The 19,649-nt window shown below is 42.7% G+C and overlaps 1 protein-coding gene across 1 annotated transcript in view; it reads right to left on the bottom strand.

Annotated features, from left to right (window-relative positions):
• LOC138481507 (pyrimidine-specific ribonucleoside hydrolase RihA-like) overlaps positions 1-19,649 on the bottom strand; it is a 295,952-nt gene that overhangs the window by 231,750 nt on the left and 44,553 nt on the right. The window contains exon 2 of the mRNA XM_069613694.1: positions 12,784-13,018. Coding sequence (XP_069469795.1) covers positions 12,784-13,018 — 235 coding nt within the window. The remainder of the gene's footprint in view (positions 1-12,783; positions 13,019-19,649) is intronic.

Below are 19,649 nucleotides of genomic sequence, written 5' to 3'. Positions count from 1 at the left end.
GTAGTTTATTTGCCATTAGATCTCACAGAAAATGTGCACACTCTAGGAGTGCAACGTCCAATAGAGCATTCTTTAATTGTCTTAGTAAATGGTGTACCAACAAAAGACAAAAAAAATTGGCAACAACTTGTGGACTTACATAAAGTTAGACAAGTCTTGCAGTATCTGAAAGACCATAATGAATACTACAAAGAAATAAATATTGAAGAAAGATTAGGGAAAACAACTGAAATAATTCAAGAGTCATCAGAAACTGGTCAATTTGAACTTCTGGATCCTGCTGCAGTATCCACTCTTTTGGACCATTATACAATTCATCCATTGCACTCTAATGAGAGCATAGATGATGCACTAGAAACTTACCAAATGCGACAAACCAAAGGGTCACCAATGAGCATATGGGAAAAAAGTATAGAAGCATGTGCTTTTCCACTGCTATTTCCTACTGGCAAAGGAGGAAGATACAATGTTAGACCCACTCAGATAACAGCATCAGAATACCGCTCATTACGAATGTATTCTGAAGATCCAGATTTAGACAAAATGTGGAATACATATTCCACCTACTCTTTGAAAGTGAACTAGCAACCCTATGTTACGGAGTTGCACACATATTGAAATCTGGAACCCACTTTCAAAATATGTCAGCTATGCAATTAATACAAAAAGTGCAAGAAAAAGATGAGGTTTTACAATCAAGCATAACAAATCTGTTTGCAAACATGTGTGGTACGAAAGAATACTGGTTCCAAGGGCACGGAGATGTACGTTGTATGATCAGAAACCTTGGACCACCCACTTCGTTTGTTACATTAAGTTGTGCAGAATATGCATGGGAAGATTTACATGATTCGCTACGCATATCAAACAACAACAAAATCAACATAGATATACTAACACCTGGAGAACTTTGCTCTCTAGATCCTGTTAATGTTTCAAGATATTTCCACCATTGTTTCATTGCTATGCTACACTTTATTTGTAATATAACTGTTCCTCCCCTCGGAGAAGTGCAACACTTCTTTTGGAGAAAAGAATACCAAGCCAGAGGATCACCACATATCCACATGCTTTTATGGATTAAAGGTGCACCTAAATTTGGTCAGGACAGTGATGCCACTGTTTTGCAGTTCATCCAAAATTACGTCACTTGTGAAATCCCTTCACAAAGGACACATAGTGACCTTCATGGACAGATTGTACAATTTCAAAGACACAAATGTGGCAAATATTGTCGTCGCAAATACAAAAGCAAAGGGAAATACTACACCAAATGCCACTTTGGTTTCCCTAGACCAGTTACAGAAACAGGTGAAGTGAACAACTTCATGTCTTCAGTTCGACATAGTGTTAATGGTAAATCACCTCAGAACATGTATTACATAAAAAGAACAGAAGAATCAAAATTTATCAATGATTACAATGCAATCATTGTCCTCTTTTGGAATGCAAACATAGATGTGCAATACATTGCAGACAATTCCACTGGAGTTGCACAATATGTGGCAGCCTACTTAACAAAAGCAGAAAAAACAGAGCTTCAAGACCTCTGGAATGACCTATCATCAGGCAAAACAATATCTCAGAAATTGTACAGTCTAGGCATAAAAATGCTCTCTCATAGAGAATGTTGCGCCTATGAAGCTGCAGATCATTTAACCGGTACTGCTTTGTATGGAAAATCTGAAAATATAGTATGGCTAAGTCTTGGTCCTGCTAAATCTAGAAAAAGAGTTCTGAAATCATATGAAGACATAGAAACAATTGCCAAAAATGATCCCATCAGCCAAGACATTTTAAAAAACAATTTACTCGACACATACTACCCGAACAGGCGTACCACTTTGGAAACCATGTGTCTATACCACATAGCCCAAAACTTTGCATACAAAAATAATATAAAACCCGATGAAAGCAAAGGTAGATATAGTGATAGATTGTGAAGGCAGCTAAGTGAAACTTACCAAACGAAGCTTAATTAATCATGTCAAATTGTCATTAAAAACTCCTCAACAGAAAGAACTATATTACATGTCCCAGCTACAACTTTTTAAACCATGGAGAAAAGAGGAAGAGATTCTAGATAACTATGACTGGTATGAAAACGCTTTCAAAGTAAATGAAAGCGCTATCACCGATGTGAACTGTACGCAGTACAAAACAATGTTGCACAATGAACAGCAACACGAAGAAGAACTCCAGGCCCAACTAGATAAGGACACTTCCGACAGTAGTCAACCTGCTGTAACAGGAAGTCAAGAAGCACTAGGGCAGTCACTAATAGCAAATGAAGCAGAATTGGCTATGACAGAAGTGGAAAACACCATATGTCACTATGAAGAAGATATAGAAGACTTAACTGTACTACAATCAAAACTTAACAAAGATCAGCACACCATTTTTGAAGAAATAACAAAAGAAATGCACATGGTGTACAACACAAAAATAAAGAATGTACCTTCCAAAATTACAAACCTATACTGCTGTACGCCAGTGGTGAAGCTGGTTCAGGAAAACATTCTTAATCAAAATCATCTGCAAGTTCCTTCAACAATTGACAAACAACAAACTCTCAGCTGTTGTAACTGCCCCCAGAGGTTTAGCTGCCTACAACATAGGCGGTGTCACTTTACACCGATTACTACTCCTTCCAGTAGAACACCAAAACAAATTAGACTGTTACAAACTTTCTGCAGAAGCTGCAATGGAACTATGCACAGGATTAAAACAAATTAAACTGCTACTAATAGATAAAGTGAGCACGATCTCCACCCTAATGTTGGCTTTGATTCTCCTCAGATTGCAAGAAGTACTTAAAACAAACTACGAAGAACTCTTTGCAGGAAAACACATCGTTTTCAGAGATCTCCTACAATTGACACCAGTGAAAGGTGAACCTATTTTTAAAACATTAGGACACAAACTCTGCCGTAAAACGGTTGGCAGCATAGGAAATGTCAACCATTGGCAACATTTCCAATACAGAGAATTAACAGAAAACATGTGTCAATCTGCAGACCTCACTTACGCCAACATTTTAAAAAGTATTAGAATTGGTGTACTATCTCAAGAAGCACAAGCAATATAGAAAAACCGGCACATCCATGCACTTTATGGTGATAACGCATGTGCTACTGATGTTTTGGAACAATTAGCGCACAAAAATGTCAATTGTATGGCCTTAAGGCCAACTCTTGAAGGCTGTTTCAAATTCAATGAAACAATGTTAAAAAAAGAAATGCAACCAATAATTGAAATTTGCTCCACAGACAAACTGGACGTACATGGTATGACACTACCCATGTGTCAGCAAGCCACAACAAGACTAAATACCTTAGATAATTCAATCTCCAACACAGCTGGGTTGGAAAAAATATTAAAATTATCCTTAAATTGTAGAGTAATGCTTAAACGTAACCTTGACGTAGAGCAAGGACTAGTTAATGGGTACAGTTGTTGGCTTTCAAACATACCCATGTGACAACATTCAGTTTGTCAATATTCTCTTTGACAAACTTTCAGAAGTAAAAAAGATAGGGCGCTCAAGATAGGGCGCTCAACAGCTCGATTCCTTCTCTTCAAAAACATGTATGTACGTAGAGAACAATTTTCTCTAACACTTGCATATGCAGTCACCATTCATAAATCCCAAGGTCTTTCCCTAGACAAAGCATTGATAGATATTGGAAACATAGTCTTTAAAGAAGGCATGAGCTACGTAGCACTATCACGCTTACGTACACTTGACGGTCTATTTCTAATCAACTTTGATGCAAGTAAAGTGAACGCTGATATTCCTTGCATTTTAGAATACAATAGACTGCGTTCACTGTACACCCCCCATATGAAATCATATCCTGTTCCAGAAAAAAGAAAACGTAGTAAAAGAAAACTAATTCAAACAGAAATGCAACACGATCTGACTGCAAATCTTTCAAAGAAAACATAAGAAGCTAATACTTCATAAATTACCACAAGCAAAGAAGAACCCATTAGTGAAAGTAAATGAGGTACTTCTTCAAAGAAGGAACAGACACTCTGAAAAAATCAATCGGACACAGAACTATCTGGTCCTTTCAAATTTTCAAATGAAACTGGTGTAAGTTGCTACGCAAATGTAGCAATGAATATTCTATTTCAATTGCAACCAATTGTTAACAACATTTACTTACACAGTACAGACCAATTGTGTTTGCAAATGTTAGTCCTTCATAGAAACGCAACAAACAATCCTGACAACATGTATAGTGTTCACGGAATAAGACAAGAATTGGACTACTGTGCTGGAATGGTGAGATTCACCATAAACTCACAAGAAGATCCACAAGAATTTCTAATGTACTTACTACAAGTACTCGAAAACAAAAACATACTTATAAATGAAATCTTCCATATTTCATACATGTGGAAACATACATGCACTCTCTGTAACAATGTGACACAGGAACAAATCCCTAATGAGTGATTTGTGTATGTATCCATACCTAATCGTAAATCCATTCAATTTCAGCAACTTGCAAACCATGGCAGATTATGTACTATCTGCAATTCAGATAATCGCTCCACCTTAATGATACAAACACATGGGCCTCATCACGGGTTGGGCTGTAGCCCTTAAATGCGGTGGTAACGGTATTACCGCCGCATTTAAGGGCTGGCCCTATAACGAGTTGGGCGCTAAATCGGCTGTTTTACCTCCAGCTTTTTTCTGGAGGTGAAAATCCCTGTTTTCGGCTGTATTACAGCCGGCTGTATTAGCCCGCAGTATTAGCACCAAAAATTCCCCATTGAATCCAATAGACCCATTCAGGAATGGGGATTTACCGTTAAGGCCCAACCCGTGATCCGGTGGTAATACCGCCAGACCGGTCGGCGCTAGGGCTATTACAGTCGGCAGTATTACAGCCGGGAATACAGCCCAACTCGTGATGAAGCCCATAGTAACTACATAATACTAATGCTTCTACGTTACAATGCAGATGGTACCAAAAACAACTGCAAGCTGACTGGGTTCACACACAGTCAAGTGTCACTTGGTAAGAAAACCTTCACAACAATAGGTATAATCTACCACGCAGGAGCCACAACCCATGCAGGTCACTACACTGCATATATTAAAAAGAAATGTGGATGGTTCGACTGTAATGATAGGAGCATTACTCTAAAGCAGGGATTACCAGCAAATCTTACAAACGCATATTTAATCTTCTTAAAGCCAAAATTTAATAACTAATGTGTACTTCAACATTAAATTCAATTAAAAGACTATAAACAGTTCGAATACGCTAACAGGTACCTAACTGCCCAAGATTGTATAACAACCACACAGATAAATGAACACCACTGATATGTAACCAAAAATACAAAGTTAGAATACGCCAACAGGTATCTAACTGGTTAAAAAATCTGCAACAAGCCAACAGATAGAACATTAGCCAGAAACAACAAGTGAACACTCAAAGGAAACAAAGAAATAGTTTGTAGCATAGCAAAGAAAGGGTTTTTTAAATCCGACAAGGATTTTTTTCCCCCAGACCCAATGATTTGAAAAACAAACACAGAAACTGATCAAAATGCACAGCACAACGGTTTGTAAACTAAATATGAGGGTAAAAAAAAAGCTGAAATGTCTATTATGCAATGTAATAAGTCTTTATAAAATACAAACACTAACATGCTCTTTTCTTTTATCACAGAAATTGAAAAAGAATATTTCCTCCAAGTACTAAAGTCATGTAAGAAATATATCAAATCTGAACAAATTAAACAGTAAGTATGATTTCACACAAAACTCTAGGTCCTGCCCACAACCACCACAGCATATAACACCCATGCTGGCTTATAAATCATTAGCACACCCATAGAATGAAATATTTTAACTGCAGCATTCACTCAATTTGCACCCAGGACTCTAGGCCCTGCCCACACCTACCAGATATATATTTGATTGTATGGGTGTGATGTATGAATGTGATATGCTGCGGTGGTTGTGGGCAGGGCCTAGCGTCTTCAGTGTATGGCCTACAGCCTACAGCCTGCAGCCATGCACCCAAAAGTCTACATCCTGCCCACAACCACTGCACTATATAAAACGCATGGTGCCTTATAACTTCAGTGCTTATAACTTTGTTCTTGGGTGCATGGCCATCGGCCATGCACCCAAGACTCTAGGTCCTGCCCACAACCACCACAGCATATACCCATTGTGGCTTATAACTTCACTATGTATAAATTTGGTCTTGGGTGCATGGCCTTTGGCCATGCACCCAAGACTTTAGGCCCTCCCCACAACCACCTCATTGAAGTTCGATACTACGGGTGTATCTATTGCTGTCATATGCTGCAGTGGTTGTGGTCAGGGCCTAGAGTCTTGGATGTATTGCCATAGATATTTGAATCTATGGGTGTGTAGTATATAAAACCCATGGTGGCTTATAACTCCTGTGCTTTTAACTTTGTTCTTGGGTGCATGGCCTTCGACCATGCACCCAAGACTCTAGGCCCTCCCCACAACCACCTGATCGATATGCGATACTACGGGTGTATATATTGCTGTGATATGCTGCGGTGGTCGTGGCCAGGGCCTAGAGTCTTGGGAGTATGGCCTATGGCCTACAGCCTACGTCATGCACCCAAGACTCTAGGCCCTGGCCACAACCACCGCAGCATACCACACCCATGGCGGCTTATAAGTCAGTACCACACCCATAGAAACAAAAATGTTAACTACGGCATGTACTCAATTTTAATATTCGCTAACACCATGCGTGTCCTTAGAACAGTTTCAAGTTGCCTGCGAACAGCACAGACGGAAGTATTATCCTTATGAGATCCCTCATTTTCAGTAATTACATACATCCCGGACAAGGCGGGCATGGTGAATACATCATTAGCACCTGCCGCCTAAACAAATACAATATTTCACCCGTCTCTTACTCTCTGAACCTCCGCAAGCACTCTGACACGCCAAAACACTTTCCGAAACAGTATTTCGCCTCTGGTTGCCGCTGTGCTGTCGGCGGATCCAAGATGTCAGGCGCATCCAAACAATCTGACGCACATCACGCCTCACTCCAGCCAATCGCCTGACACGTTGCATGTCCGCGGTCATGACACGAGCCCCTTAGCCAACCGGTATCTTGTCCGCGTAGCGAAAAGGGAAGTGTGACCGCGGAGCGGACATAGATATCACACATTTTTTGAGGCATACTTTTTGGTCGTTTTAAAGAAAACTACTGGATGGATTGGCACCAAATTTACAAAAGCACGCTTTCAGGGCCAAGCTCCTCCTCCTGCCGCAAATTTGGTGAAAATCCCTCCAGTGGTTTGGCCTGTAGGCGTGCGCAAAGTTTCTCCCCATTCACTCTATGGAAAAAAAAGACGTTTTGGGACCCCCACCTATAACTTTTCCCCCCATGGACCAAACATCACCAAACTTTGCAAACAAATTCAAAGTGGCCCATATACTTTTTCTGCAAAGTTTGGTGAGGATTCGACCAGGGGGAGAGACGTTATAAGCCGCCCAATAATTGCTCTTCCTATGGAAACAGCAACTTAACCATAACTACACAGCCACTATTGTGGCTGTGTAATATATTTATATATATATATATATATATATATATATATATATATATATATATATATATATATATATATATATATATATATATATATATCGTTTGGGAAAAGAAACCTGATCGGGATGGAAACAGGAAAAATAAACAGGATGCACTCACAAAAACAGTAGAATAATGCCCAAATGGCTTTCTACAAAGAGCCAGGAACACTGAGGCAAGTCCAGACTAACGAAACCCTTTATTTTTGGTTAGTCAGCGTGACAAGGAAAAAGACAAGGAAACAACGCGTTTCGCGGTACTCAAGCCGCTTGATCAGGTTAGGAGTGTAAACATAGTAAAGGTGACTATTAGTAGCTCAGCAGTCTCTATGATATGTACTCCAGATATAGTGTCTCCGTCTAAAGCTAAGTGCTTTTTAAATACAGAAAGGCAGACATCTTTACATGTGCAATAACATACATAGTTACTGAAATCTGTTAAAATGTACAAATCACATTACATTGCATTTGTAATAGTTCGCATTTGCACAGAGAGTATGGGAAGATCAAACCATTTCATCACATGGAAAAATGTACTTAATGCAAAAATATGCCACGGTGAGTAACCGATTTATACTCAACATGTGTTAACAGTCTACGTATGGCATAATTGAACATGTATCTCAGCACCAACATTATAATGTATCACAATGTGTTTAAAAATATGTGTGCAGATGTAACACTGCCCAGTACTGGCCGCTAATGCTTCCAGCACAATTACTTCACACAAACATGGCCTTTGTTCATGTACACATAGCAAAGTTGCTGGCCTCGTTTGCGTGAAAATGTACAAGGACCTAAAATTCCATCGGTAAATAAAGTGCATAGTGCCGGTGAATGACTTCACTGTAAACAGATTGACTTGTGCAAATATGCAAAGCAGCATCTGACTGGAATATGTTCTTACCAGTGCAGTGTTTCCAAATAGATAAAGTGCTTAGTGCCTGTAAACTTCAATGGTAAACATTTTGACTTGTGCTAATCAGCCAGATAGTAATAAACTATATTCATTTGATTGATGCAAACACAAGCAACAATACTGTTAAGAATAAGATATCAGGTAATGTGGTCTTACAATAAAACATCTAACCTACTAGAATCTGACAAACATATATCATCCTTTCAATAAACTGCTAAGTGCATGGTCCTAAAGAAAATGGTGGTAAAGTATACCATACTGTGGCGTAGTGTTGGTGTATAATTCATATAAGAAGCCCGCCAATGTTAATGAGTCTGATGGAGTGATCATAAAAAAGAAAGAGACTGTTACAAATAGCCCAATATGCTTAACCTATAAACAGTCCTAGTGGAAAAAAATTAGAAAAAAGAATAAAATCCAAAAGAAACTATCTCTAATTCTAAAAAGCTATCCCTAATTATATCCAGAAATATGTCGGGGGTACTGCAGGAGTATCAATATAAGGTGATCACAATTAAACCAAACTGAAATGTGGACCAAAAGGTGTCCCCTGTACATACAAAATACAAGAACAAGCAAACCAACAGACCTTAAGAAACCTGTGCCACCAAAAGGCAAATAGAGACTAGATCTGTAAAATAGAAAAAGGAGAGAAGAGATGGTGGAGAAAACAGCTACTCATCAGTAAAATAAAATGACATGACAGTGACCTCATACAGTACAGGGTGGAAACTTCACGTGTGAGAAATTTCACTAGACAATGCTATAAACAATGTTTGCTACATGTAACCAAGATGTAAATGAGAAATGCTAAGCATAAAGATAAAAATGCATCTCCTAGAATTAAAGAACGTCTATATTACAAAAATAATAATAATAATTATCTTATCCTTTGATACTAGAAGCCCAGAGAAGTGTACAGTTCTTCATCTAAATTGTGAACTCTTGGTTTTTTAGTTTCTAGGTCCAGGATGCATTTAGTTTGCAATTGTCTAAGTGCCAATTCTCTGTTACCACCCCTTGGGTGTTTGGCTATTGTGTGTATTCCAAAAAATGCAAAGCCATCTAATTTTCCATCATGCATTTGTTTGAAATGCACGTCCATAGGGTACTTTGGATCAACATGTTCAATGGCCCGGATATGCTGGAGCATACGCAACTTCAATCTTCCTATGGGGCTCCCAACATACCACTTGTCACAGGGACAGATGAGCACGTAAACCACGTACTCTGTGTCACAAGTGATACGTGGTTTTATGGAGACATTCCTGGCCAAAATGGGATGTTCATAATTAAAAGTTCATAATTTAAAGTGTCTCTGGCATATTGGCAGGCCTTGCATTTCCTGCACTTGTAAAAGCCTGCAGTAGGTATTTTGAGCCAAGTTAAGCCTGTGGATGGAGTCAAAGGGCTCATAAAGCTAGAGAGCAGATTGTCATTAAGGGAGGTTGAGCGTCGAAAAGTAATGTTCATCCTATCTCCCAAGGCCCCTCCTAAATGTTCATCCAGCTGTAGGACATGCCAGTGTTTACGCATGATCTGCTGTATTTGCTGGGAAGCCTTGGCATAAGTGAGAATAAGTCGAGTCTCACTATTACGTATGTCTGAAGATGGCAAAACTATAGCTATTAAATATATATATATTTTATTTTTAATGCTTTGCAAATTAAAATTGTAAAATTGTGTAGGTGGTTGTATTAAGGTGATTTCATGTTTCACGTTTGTGTATTGACATCAGAAACTGTTTTATTTAACATTGTGTGAATATGAAGGGGCTGAGTCATGGAATTTGTGCGCCGAAAAACTGGGATTTGTGCACCATTCTACCCGCAAATCCCTGTTTAACAAATGGAGATTTGTGGGCAGAATGGCGCACAAATCCCCATTTTTCGGGGCACAAATTCCATGAATCAGCCCCAAAGTGTGCCACTGCGATGCATTCCTGGCGGACCCATGGTTACATTGTGTTTTGTTTCGATTTGGTAAGGTTTTCCCATGATCTGAAGAAACATTTCTCAATTTAGTGTTTCTGTTCGGAGCAGTTCTAGAAGTCGGGATTTGGAAAGAAGTTATAAAAGTTGATTTTAGGTTTATTTAATGTTCGATTTGTTTGAAGGCAGGATGTGAGGGGTTTAAAGGAGTTAGATTAGTGTTTTCTGTTTTGCATGATTTCCCGATTCATTCAACATAACTAACAAAGTGTATGCAATGTAAAAAAACTTGCTTCTCTGTCCAGTGTTCTGTACAGAACGCTTCTTAAAGTTGCAATTAGTACAGAAGTTTGAAAAGTTGCTTTTAGGATTGTTTAATGTTTGATTTTTTTTAACGGTGTTTGTGAGGGGTATAAAGGAGGTACAGTAGTGTTGTTAGTTTTGGTAAAGAGGAATTGGGCACAGAGATTACTTTGCACTGTTTTGCATGTTTCTCGATTCGTAAGGCGTGACTAACAAAAAGTATACAATGTAAAAAAGGTGGTTTATTTTCCAAAATTAAAAGAAAGATGCATGAGTATTGGTTCAAGAAGTGTAATTTTCGATTCAGATTTTACATTTGTATATTAGGAGCTGATGGCGTTGAGTTAACTTTGTTATGTTAATATTAATGTGAAAAAGAATTCAGAAGAATTGTGCAGTACATTTCATTACATTCATACAAGGGGGCGCTAGACAATCAGGATGCTTGTAATATGAGCTGTATTCTGTGAATGGCGCAAAGGGTGTTTAATAAAAATGGAAAAAAATTACATTGTGGTGTGACGTTGTGCTGTGCCGTATTTTCTGAAGTCTGTTTACATGATGATGATTTCACGGGCATGAACTGAGAAAATGGTTTTCAGGAACTTGGCTTGACACTGGGGTGTGCCGCAAGGTAAGTGAGTTTTTTTCTCCATGAAAACACTTGACACCTGCCTGGTGCTAAAAGTGTTTAATTTTAGAAAAATTACCTTGTGGTGTGGTGTTGTGGCGTACCTTCTGAAATCGGTTTCTTTGTTGATGATGTCACAGACATTAACAGAGAAAATGGATTTGAGGAAGTAGGGTGTGTCGCTGAAGTGTTGTGCAAAGCAATTGTGTTCTTTTTCTAATTAAACACCCTTAGAACCCCTATGGTGCTAAGGGTGTGTAATAGAGAATTAAACATTCAAATATTACCAAATTGAATCCACCCTTATATGCAGAAACATGGTTTCTAAATGTTGCATCTCTCTTTCTTGCACACGTGTTCTGCTGTACCAGGGATTTCACTCATAATACCATAAGTGATGACATGTGTGATATCATCAGTGATGTCATTTGTGATGTTATCACAAATATGGGTGTTCTGCTTTTTTAAATGTGAATAGTTGAAATTTGTTGTTCAGCGATCACACACATTTTTTAACAGTGATAGATCAAAACATGCATAATTTCAAGTTTATCAACTAGATACATTTATTTAGGTGTGTTGTAAAGTGCCAGATATTCAGAAGTAAACCAGATTTGCTGTGTTCGCTGGAAACGAGGTGGGAAGGTAAGAGCAGGGTGGCGGGCATAAGAGGAGGAGGCGAAGTGAAGGGGAACCACATTAGCTCAAGGGCAGTAGATGCAGGCCTGAGGTTCGACTTGACCGAGGGAAAGATAAAGTACTGCATTTCAGGAAGTGACTTTGGTGGAGGGTAAAGGACCAAAAGAAAGGCAGACATTTTCTAAGCAATCCCAGGGGATGCAATCCTATGCCACCAAACTGATTCAAATTTTTATAAAGTTCCCTTAAATGATTTTAAGACTTGGGGCCTCTTTACAGGCCCGGTAGTAACTGTGCCGGTGATAACAGCGGGTTGCTGCCGGATCTGTAATGATTTACCAGCACCTGACTTCCCAGTAACACAGGGGGATTACAACCCCGGTGCACCGGAAAGTCAGGCGCCGATAAATTGTACGTGCCCATTCTCATTGAGTTGCATAGGACTCTATGGGGTTGGGGACCACGAAGCACCGGCACTGTTAATAATGGTGCCAGTGCTTCCGTGAAAACTCTGCGGGCGGGTGCCGTTCCGCCCACAAAGTCTGACCTGCCACGCGGAACGGCACCCGCCCGCAGACCTGTAATATGCCGGTCTGGACGCAACGGTGCCAATAACCTTACTGGCACTGTTGTTTCTGGACCAGCCGGATCAGAATGAGCCCTTTGGTTCTGTGTACCCATAAAACATGAACTCTTATGAGGGTTTTCAGAAAGTTTAGTTTCAGACAATACTGACACTTACGTCAAGTCTTTTACAGAGTTTCAGGACCCGCAGCACATTCTTGCAGACGTTATCGAGGGGCGTGTTGCCCCCCACGCAGGTGATGGCCAGGACTTCCACGCTGGGAGATGCCAGAGCCATCATGATGGCCTGGGCGTCATCTGTGCCGCAGTCCACGTCGATGAGGAGCAGCTTCTTCTTGGGCGCCATTGACATTTCTTTAGAGGGCAGCTCAGGAGCAGCGGATCTATGAGCACTATGGCAAGAAGTTAAATCTATTAAAGGGGCATTGCAAGTAGGTGTTTTTAGATAAAGTGTGATTAATTATCTAGCATAAAGACACCAGAGCAGAAAAGCAGGCGGTGGAACATAAAATGCATGTAATCTGCCAGAATACAAATAAACTTTTTTCCATTAGCAAATGGCTATGGCAAACAAACACATCATAAAAGTACATCACATAAGTACTAAAAATTAAAAAGAGAACAGTGTTTCAAATGTAAAACATAGATTAAAAACTCTTCAGTTTCTTGCCTTCTTTTAAACAATTATATACAAAAATACAATAATTTTGCAACAGGCATTGAGAATATGTTTATTTATGTTTGAGAGCAAATCACTTGTATTTAGTTTAAATAGCTGAAAAGGGTGGTCAAACAACATCATTGCTAGTCTCATCAATACGGGTCAATGAAAGCAGAAAGCCATTTTATTTGGCGCTGCAATCCAATGCCCTCGGTAGATGTATGCTGACAGGATGCCGACAAATACAAATATCTTGTCTCTCTGATACAAGTAATGGGTGACCAAATTTGGCAAGGCAATTAAATTCCATTGCATCAGTCAAAGCTGACATTTTGATCATCACCTGCGCTCTATACAGAAGCTTTAAGCAAAATTCCAAGCTTTCCTTTGATAAGCCCTCTCTGTTACACAAATATACAATATTGTAATTCATGGTAAAAAGCAAATATAATCCTGATGCCATGTAAGAAAAGGCTCTGCATGTGGTTCAGCCAAGCACTTGACAAGCATTGTGTGGGCACCTATAAATCTCAGCTTCAACAAACATTTGATAGCCTGAAATTCTGTTCTAAACAAACGCTGTCAGCAGGGCACATGTTGATAAAGTGAATGCACTTCTGCAGCAAAACCCTTCTTCATTTCTTTAAATGTCTGATCTCCGCACCATAAATAAGGTTGTTAAATTTACTTTGGGGTGGAGAGGGCACTAGAGAGCCCAGTGAAGTTGGCCGCAGGCCTGTAAGCTCCGGAGCAACCCCAACCATCTGGATAGAATCCTGACGGAATCCAAACTGTCACAGTCATAATTGGCGCAGCGGAAAGGGAATCCAGCCCTGCTGATTCCGGAGCGAGGAGTGGGAGACCTGCCGCAGGTGTGAGGGACAGAGGAGCACCCGCAGCACCCGGGGAGCAGTCTGGGTGCGCAGTGAAGAGAGCGACCCTGAGTTGGAGCGCCAGAACTCAGCGTGGCTTTGAAGGCCAGGACTGAGCATCGGAGCAACATGTACAGCCACCAGTGTCATGAGTGCTTGGGGCCGCTAGCGGGCAGGAGATTCTGTTGAAGGCAGCGCCCGAGAGCGTGGAGTGGCAGAGGCCTCAGGTCTATTAGCACTGTGAAAGGGGGGGGTAAGGAACACGGTGCAGCGAAGCGCTCTATCCATCTGTGAGCGGGGGCCTCCCATAGCGCTGCTGGAGGGGAGAGATTGTCCACTGGGGCTGACCCCCAAGCACCCTGCTGTGGACTGGAGTGGGTAAGGAACGGGGGCTGCCTGCAGGGGAACACAGACCCTTGGAGGGGCAAGCCTGCAGGGCTGGGCATTTGGGGTAAAAGATCCAACTAAGCGAGTGGCCCGGACTGGTGGCGCAGACCTGCACTCACTGGATGATTTAGGAGGAGAGATCATACTGCCACTTAGACAGGTGCCTACCATTAACCGAGACCCATACTAGGGAGTGGATAAACACTCTGTTATCTGAGCGCAGGCCCATACTGTGACCCCCCATGCGAGAGACGCTGCAGACCCCCAGAAACCGCGAATCTGAAAGTGCCTGGCTCCTGCTCATGCCCCCTCCCTCCGACTGGGAGCAGAAATCAGGGGGTGGTCACTCATTCATGTTATATTGGACCGGGGCCTGGAGAAGTCAATATATGAAGATGCGTGGTGCAGGGTTGACCCGGATACCTTGAGAACTCAGAGAGGCGTGGGACAGCCAGGCAGAGGAGGTAGTAAAACCGTGGAAAAGAGAGGGCTAAATATATCCTTGCTTGGTGTGCGGTGCCTGGAGGGCACAACAGAGACGTGGCTGAAACGAGAAAACCACGAACAAAAAGCAACACCATGTCGAAATCACAGAAAACTGGCAAGCAACAGTCGAAGTTGCAATATGAGGTTCTCGAGCCGGCCAAGCTCCTGGCCTTAGGGGAGGTATCCTTGAGTGGTGCTACTCAAACCTCCGGGCTGGACCCAGGGGGACCACTCAATGACATTAAAAAGATGCTTGGTCTAGTGCAGGCAAGCATACAGTCACTAAATGGGAAAATGGACACCCTGACATGTAAAGTGGACCAAATGCAGGTACGCCTGGACAAACACGGAGAGCACTTAGATGAGTTCGAGGGCCGGGTGTCCACCATCGAAGATGAATCACACACCGCCACGAGAGACTTGGCCTTGGTTAAGAGGGCACTCAAGGAATTAACAGACAAACAAGATGATCTCGAATCCCAGTCCCATTGGAACAATCTGAGAATTATAGGTGGAACCGAGGCAGCGGACCAGCGCAATATGGAGTCGGTAGTGGAGGACCTGCTGAAGGAAATCCTTGGAGGTGAGGGTTTTTCTGCGGTATTTATCATGGAGAGAGCCCACTGCATTCTCAGTGGAAAGAGACCGGTGCCGGGGGCACCAGCCAGATCGATAATTACTTGACTACTGAACTATCGGGATCGAGATCTAGCCCTGTGGAAAGCCCGAGAGAAAGGTTCCCTGACATATCTGGGCACATCGGTCTGTCTCTTCCCAGACTTCTCGGACAAAGTGCAGTCATCTAGGAAGACCTTTATCGATGTCAAGAAAAGACTTTGGGGAGAGGTATTACATATGCCATCTTATTCCTCGCCCAATTTAGGGTGGAATATGATAGCCGAGTGATATTTTTCCACACCCCGGATGAAGCGAACATGTTTGTAGAATCACTACCCAGAGCACTGCATCGCAGAGGGAACAATGAACAAGCGGGTAATTCCCCATAAAATAAGAATCACTAGTTACCTGTGGCTATTGGCGGAAACTACTATTTACATAACTGACAAACAGAGGTATGTACGCTGACAGGGGTTGCCTGGGTGACTGGGTCGTGGTGTACCCTTATGTGTGAGCATATGTTTGTTGTTGGAGGAAGGGCAGAGGGGGGTAACTGGCAGGATGGGGTTGCTGCTAGGGATAGGGGGGATTGGAACTGGATAGGGAGTTGGGAGAAGGCAGTGGTTTCCAGGACCGCTCTACCTCGCTGGCCAGTGGGGTGGTGAAATGTCACAGTCTACACATTGGAGAAACGTCGGAAATACGGGGAAGTTGTCAAGATACGATGGCTAACACACTTAAGAGTATGACATGTAATGCCAGGGGCCTGAACTGACCATCTAAATGCCACCCACAAGGTTATACTGTAAATGCAACGTCATCAAGTGAACATAGCATTCCGAGAGGAGACTCATTTAACCCTGAGGGGAGAGACAACATTTGTGCAGGTTTGCGGTTGTCACTGCTAATTTTCCTCCTATTCCTCATACTATGGGGGGGAGTGTATTCTGTTGCGAAATACGGTTTGGTTCCGTTTGGCCTTGTAGGTTAAGGATCAAGAGTGGCAAGCCTTAATGGTACACAGGACTATACATGGCCGAGTATTCAACCTGATTAATTACCCCAATCAAGACTCACTGGAAACCCTGGGGTGGATAACACGTCAACTAGAGGGGACCCCACCCGTGGAAATTATTTGGGCTGGAACCCGACTGGGACAGGACTGGCGGAACCCATAGAGCACTGCTGAAAGTGACTTGTAAACTACGGGATATGTGTCTGATATGGGAAGTAAATGTTGTCTAGAGGGCCAGGCACCTGGTGAGGCGGGGTACACATTTCACTTCTCGATCCATAATTCAGCCTCATGGTTGGACTACTTTTTGGGCTCTAACGCAATTCTAGCCTGGGTATCCGAGGTAGCCATCCTGGCACGCATGCTGTCGGATCATGCTCCAGTGGTGATGGCCTTAGCAGTGCCTGGTAGAATGGGTGGCAGGCCGCCCTGGGTGTACAAGAGCGAAGGCTTGACAGATGGGGTTTTTTGGGAAGGGATATCCAGGACTATCGATTACTTTTTTTAGCTGAATGTGGGGTCGGTGGAGTCCTATGCACCACCATGGGAGAGTTTTAAACGTGTTATCAGGGGGGAATGCATTTCAAAGGAGTCAGGGATATTGAAGCAAATTCAACAACAACTGGCAGCAGCAAAGCTCGGATAGAACAACTGAAAGCGGAGGTGTTGGTGACTACGCCAGCCAGGTAGGCCGAGATTAAAAAAACAATTGAAGTTATTTGGAGAGCTAGCACAGAGGGAAGTGAGTTTTCTCCTGGGGAAAGCAGAAGTGCGGCAATATGGAGAGAGACAGCACCCAGGTAGACTACTTGCAAGAGCTGCGAGAGTGGATACGCCTAGGGGACATGTTTTATCAGAATAATGCTAACATGTTGCCCCCAAAATTGCGACCTCTTCATTACCGCGCCTTTGCGCAGTAGTAAAATGCTGACACCCACAACACCGACTAATGGGATCTGGGGTTGCGTGGGTGCCCCCTCTTCCCTTTGTTGGTGTAGTGACGGTCATGGGTTGCGGGGGAGTCCTCCGCTTCCATTAGATGGTAACGGGGGACAATAAAAATAACAAAAAAGGACCCTGCAATGCCAATTCAAACCCACGTTAGTGGGTGAGAACTGACGCTGCAGGGTCAGAGAAGAGACAGCGAAATACTTTATGCTGAAAAGGTAAGTGGGTAGGGGGAGGCGGCTATTCGGATGCAGAGCACAGTGATCTATGTGATCGCCGCTCCATAATGGGAGTCATCAATTTAGTTGTCGACATTATGGGCGGCGGAGTGATCACATAGATTTGTTTTATCCATTAAGACTAAACAATGGGAGGAGAAATTCAGGGATGCAGATATTGTCCAGGAATTCTATGCATTCTATAGTCAACTGTACTCCTCACAAACTTGAGTATCGCAACAGGAGCTAGGTGGCTACATGGATCGGGTGGCGCTGTATTTGGGCACAGCAGAGGAAAGGGAATGGTTGGGTCACTCCATATCAGTGGAGGATGTCCTGTCGGAATCAAATCATTATCATGAGGGAAAGCCCTGGGTCTAGACGGTTATACAGCCGAGTTCTACAAACACTTCACTGGAAAGCCGCCTCTGCATTTGCTAGAGGTGTATTGGCAAGGTTTGAGGGATGGCCAGCTACCAGAGTCACTGAGGGAGGTGGTAGTAGTGGTGCTAATGAAACCAGATAAAGCAGCGGATGATTGTTCCTCCTATCACACTATATCCCTTATTATGGACAGTATGATTTTGGTCAAAATACTGGCGTCCAGATTGGCCCCACTGATGCACAGATGTGTGAAAGCGGACCAGTCAGGATTCATAGCGGGGCTCTCCACCTCCTGTGGGTTACGCAGGGTGTTTGGCTAATGTCGGCAGTTCGACAAGACAATTCAATAGTGGCTGCGCTGTTGGAGGCCACAAAAGCATTCAACACGTTAGAATGGCCCTATTTGTTTACAGTATTATGCAGGAGAAGGATGGGGGAGGGACTTGTTGCCCTGATAACGTTGCTTTTTACCTTGCCCAGTGCCAGCGACAGAGTGAACGGCCCACTCACAACTGTTATACCTTTGGAAAGAAGCACGCAACAGGGTGCGTTCTCTCGCTGTTGCAGTCCGCGCTATCGATTGAACCCTTGAATGCGGTGATTAGGGAGCAGCAGCTCCACAGAGGGATACACCTGTACAAGCACAGAATAGTTGTCTCCCTTTAAGCAGATGTTATGGCTCTCTATGTCACAGAGCGAGGTATAACCTAGGTCCGATTATGGGAGATGTGGTGGCCTTTGGGAACTTCTCTGGGTTAAAAAATGAATGCCACGATATAGGTACTCTTCCCGCTTACAGCAGAAACAAGACAATTCAATGACGAGTGCGGATTCCAGCGGCATGAGACTTACACTTGTTATCTGGGAATAAATACTGCGCGATCCTCGGAAGAACTATGCAAGCGCAATTATCGACAGGTGCTGGAACAGGCCAGGTCGACAGCGAATAGGTGAATGGAATTGCCACTTAGACTTTATGGGAGGATATCGCTAGTTCTATATGTGTTTCTTAATGTGCCCCTGTCGCTCCCAAAGACGTACTTCCGAGAGCTACAATCAGAAATTCTGCGGTTCATCTGGTAAGGCAAACAGGTGCAAGTGGCCTGGGAGAAACTGATGGCCCCATTAGAGAGGGGGGGACTGGCACTGCCAGACTTCGAAATATACTATGAAGCCGCCCAGGGTGGCTTTCTCCTCTATTGGTTTGGGGACCAGGCAGCCGGAAGACATGTGGAGGTGGAAAGGGCCCTTGCAGCCCCATTCCTTCTGAGACCAGTCGTACTGATAGCACCCAATAGGACCTCGAAGGTGACCAATATGGTGGAACAGACCTGCAGATCCTGGGCCTGTATCGAGCGCAAAACAAAAGGGGAAGTTAGCTACTCTCTGAGCATCCTAGTTACATACATCCCAGGAGTGCCAGTAACCACTGAA

Source organism: Ambystoma mexicanum, chromosome 5p, assembly GCF_040938575.1.
Source record: "Ambystoma mexicanum isolate Mex_15411 chromosome 5p, UKY_AmexF1_1, whole genome shotgun sequence".
Classification (NCBI taxonomy): Eukaryota; Metazoa; Chordata; class Amphibia; order Caudata; family Ambystomatidae; genus Ambystoma; species Ambystoma mexicanum.
This window is presented reverse-complemented; position numbering and strand designations above follow the sequence as displayed.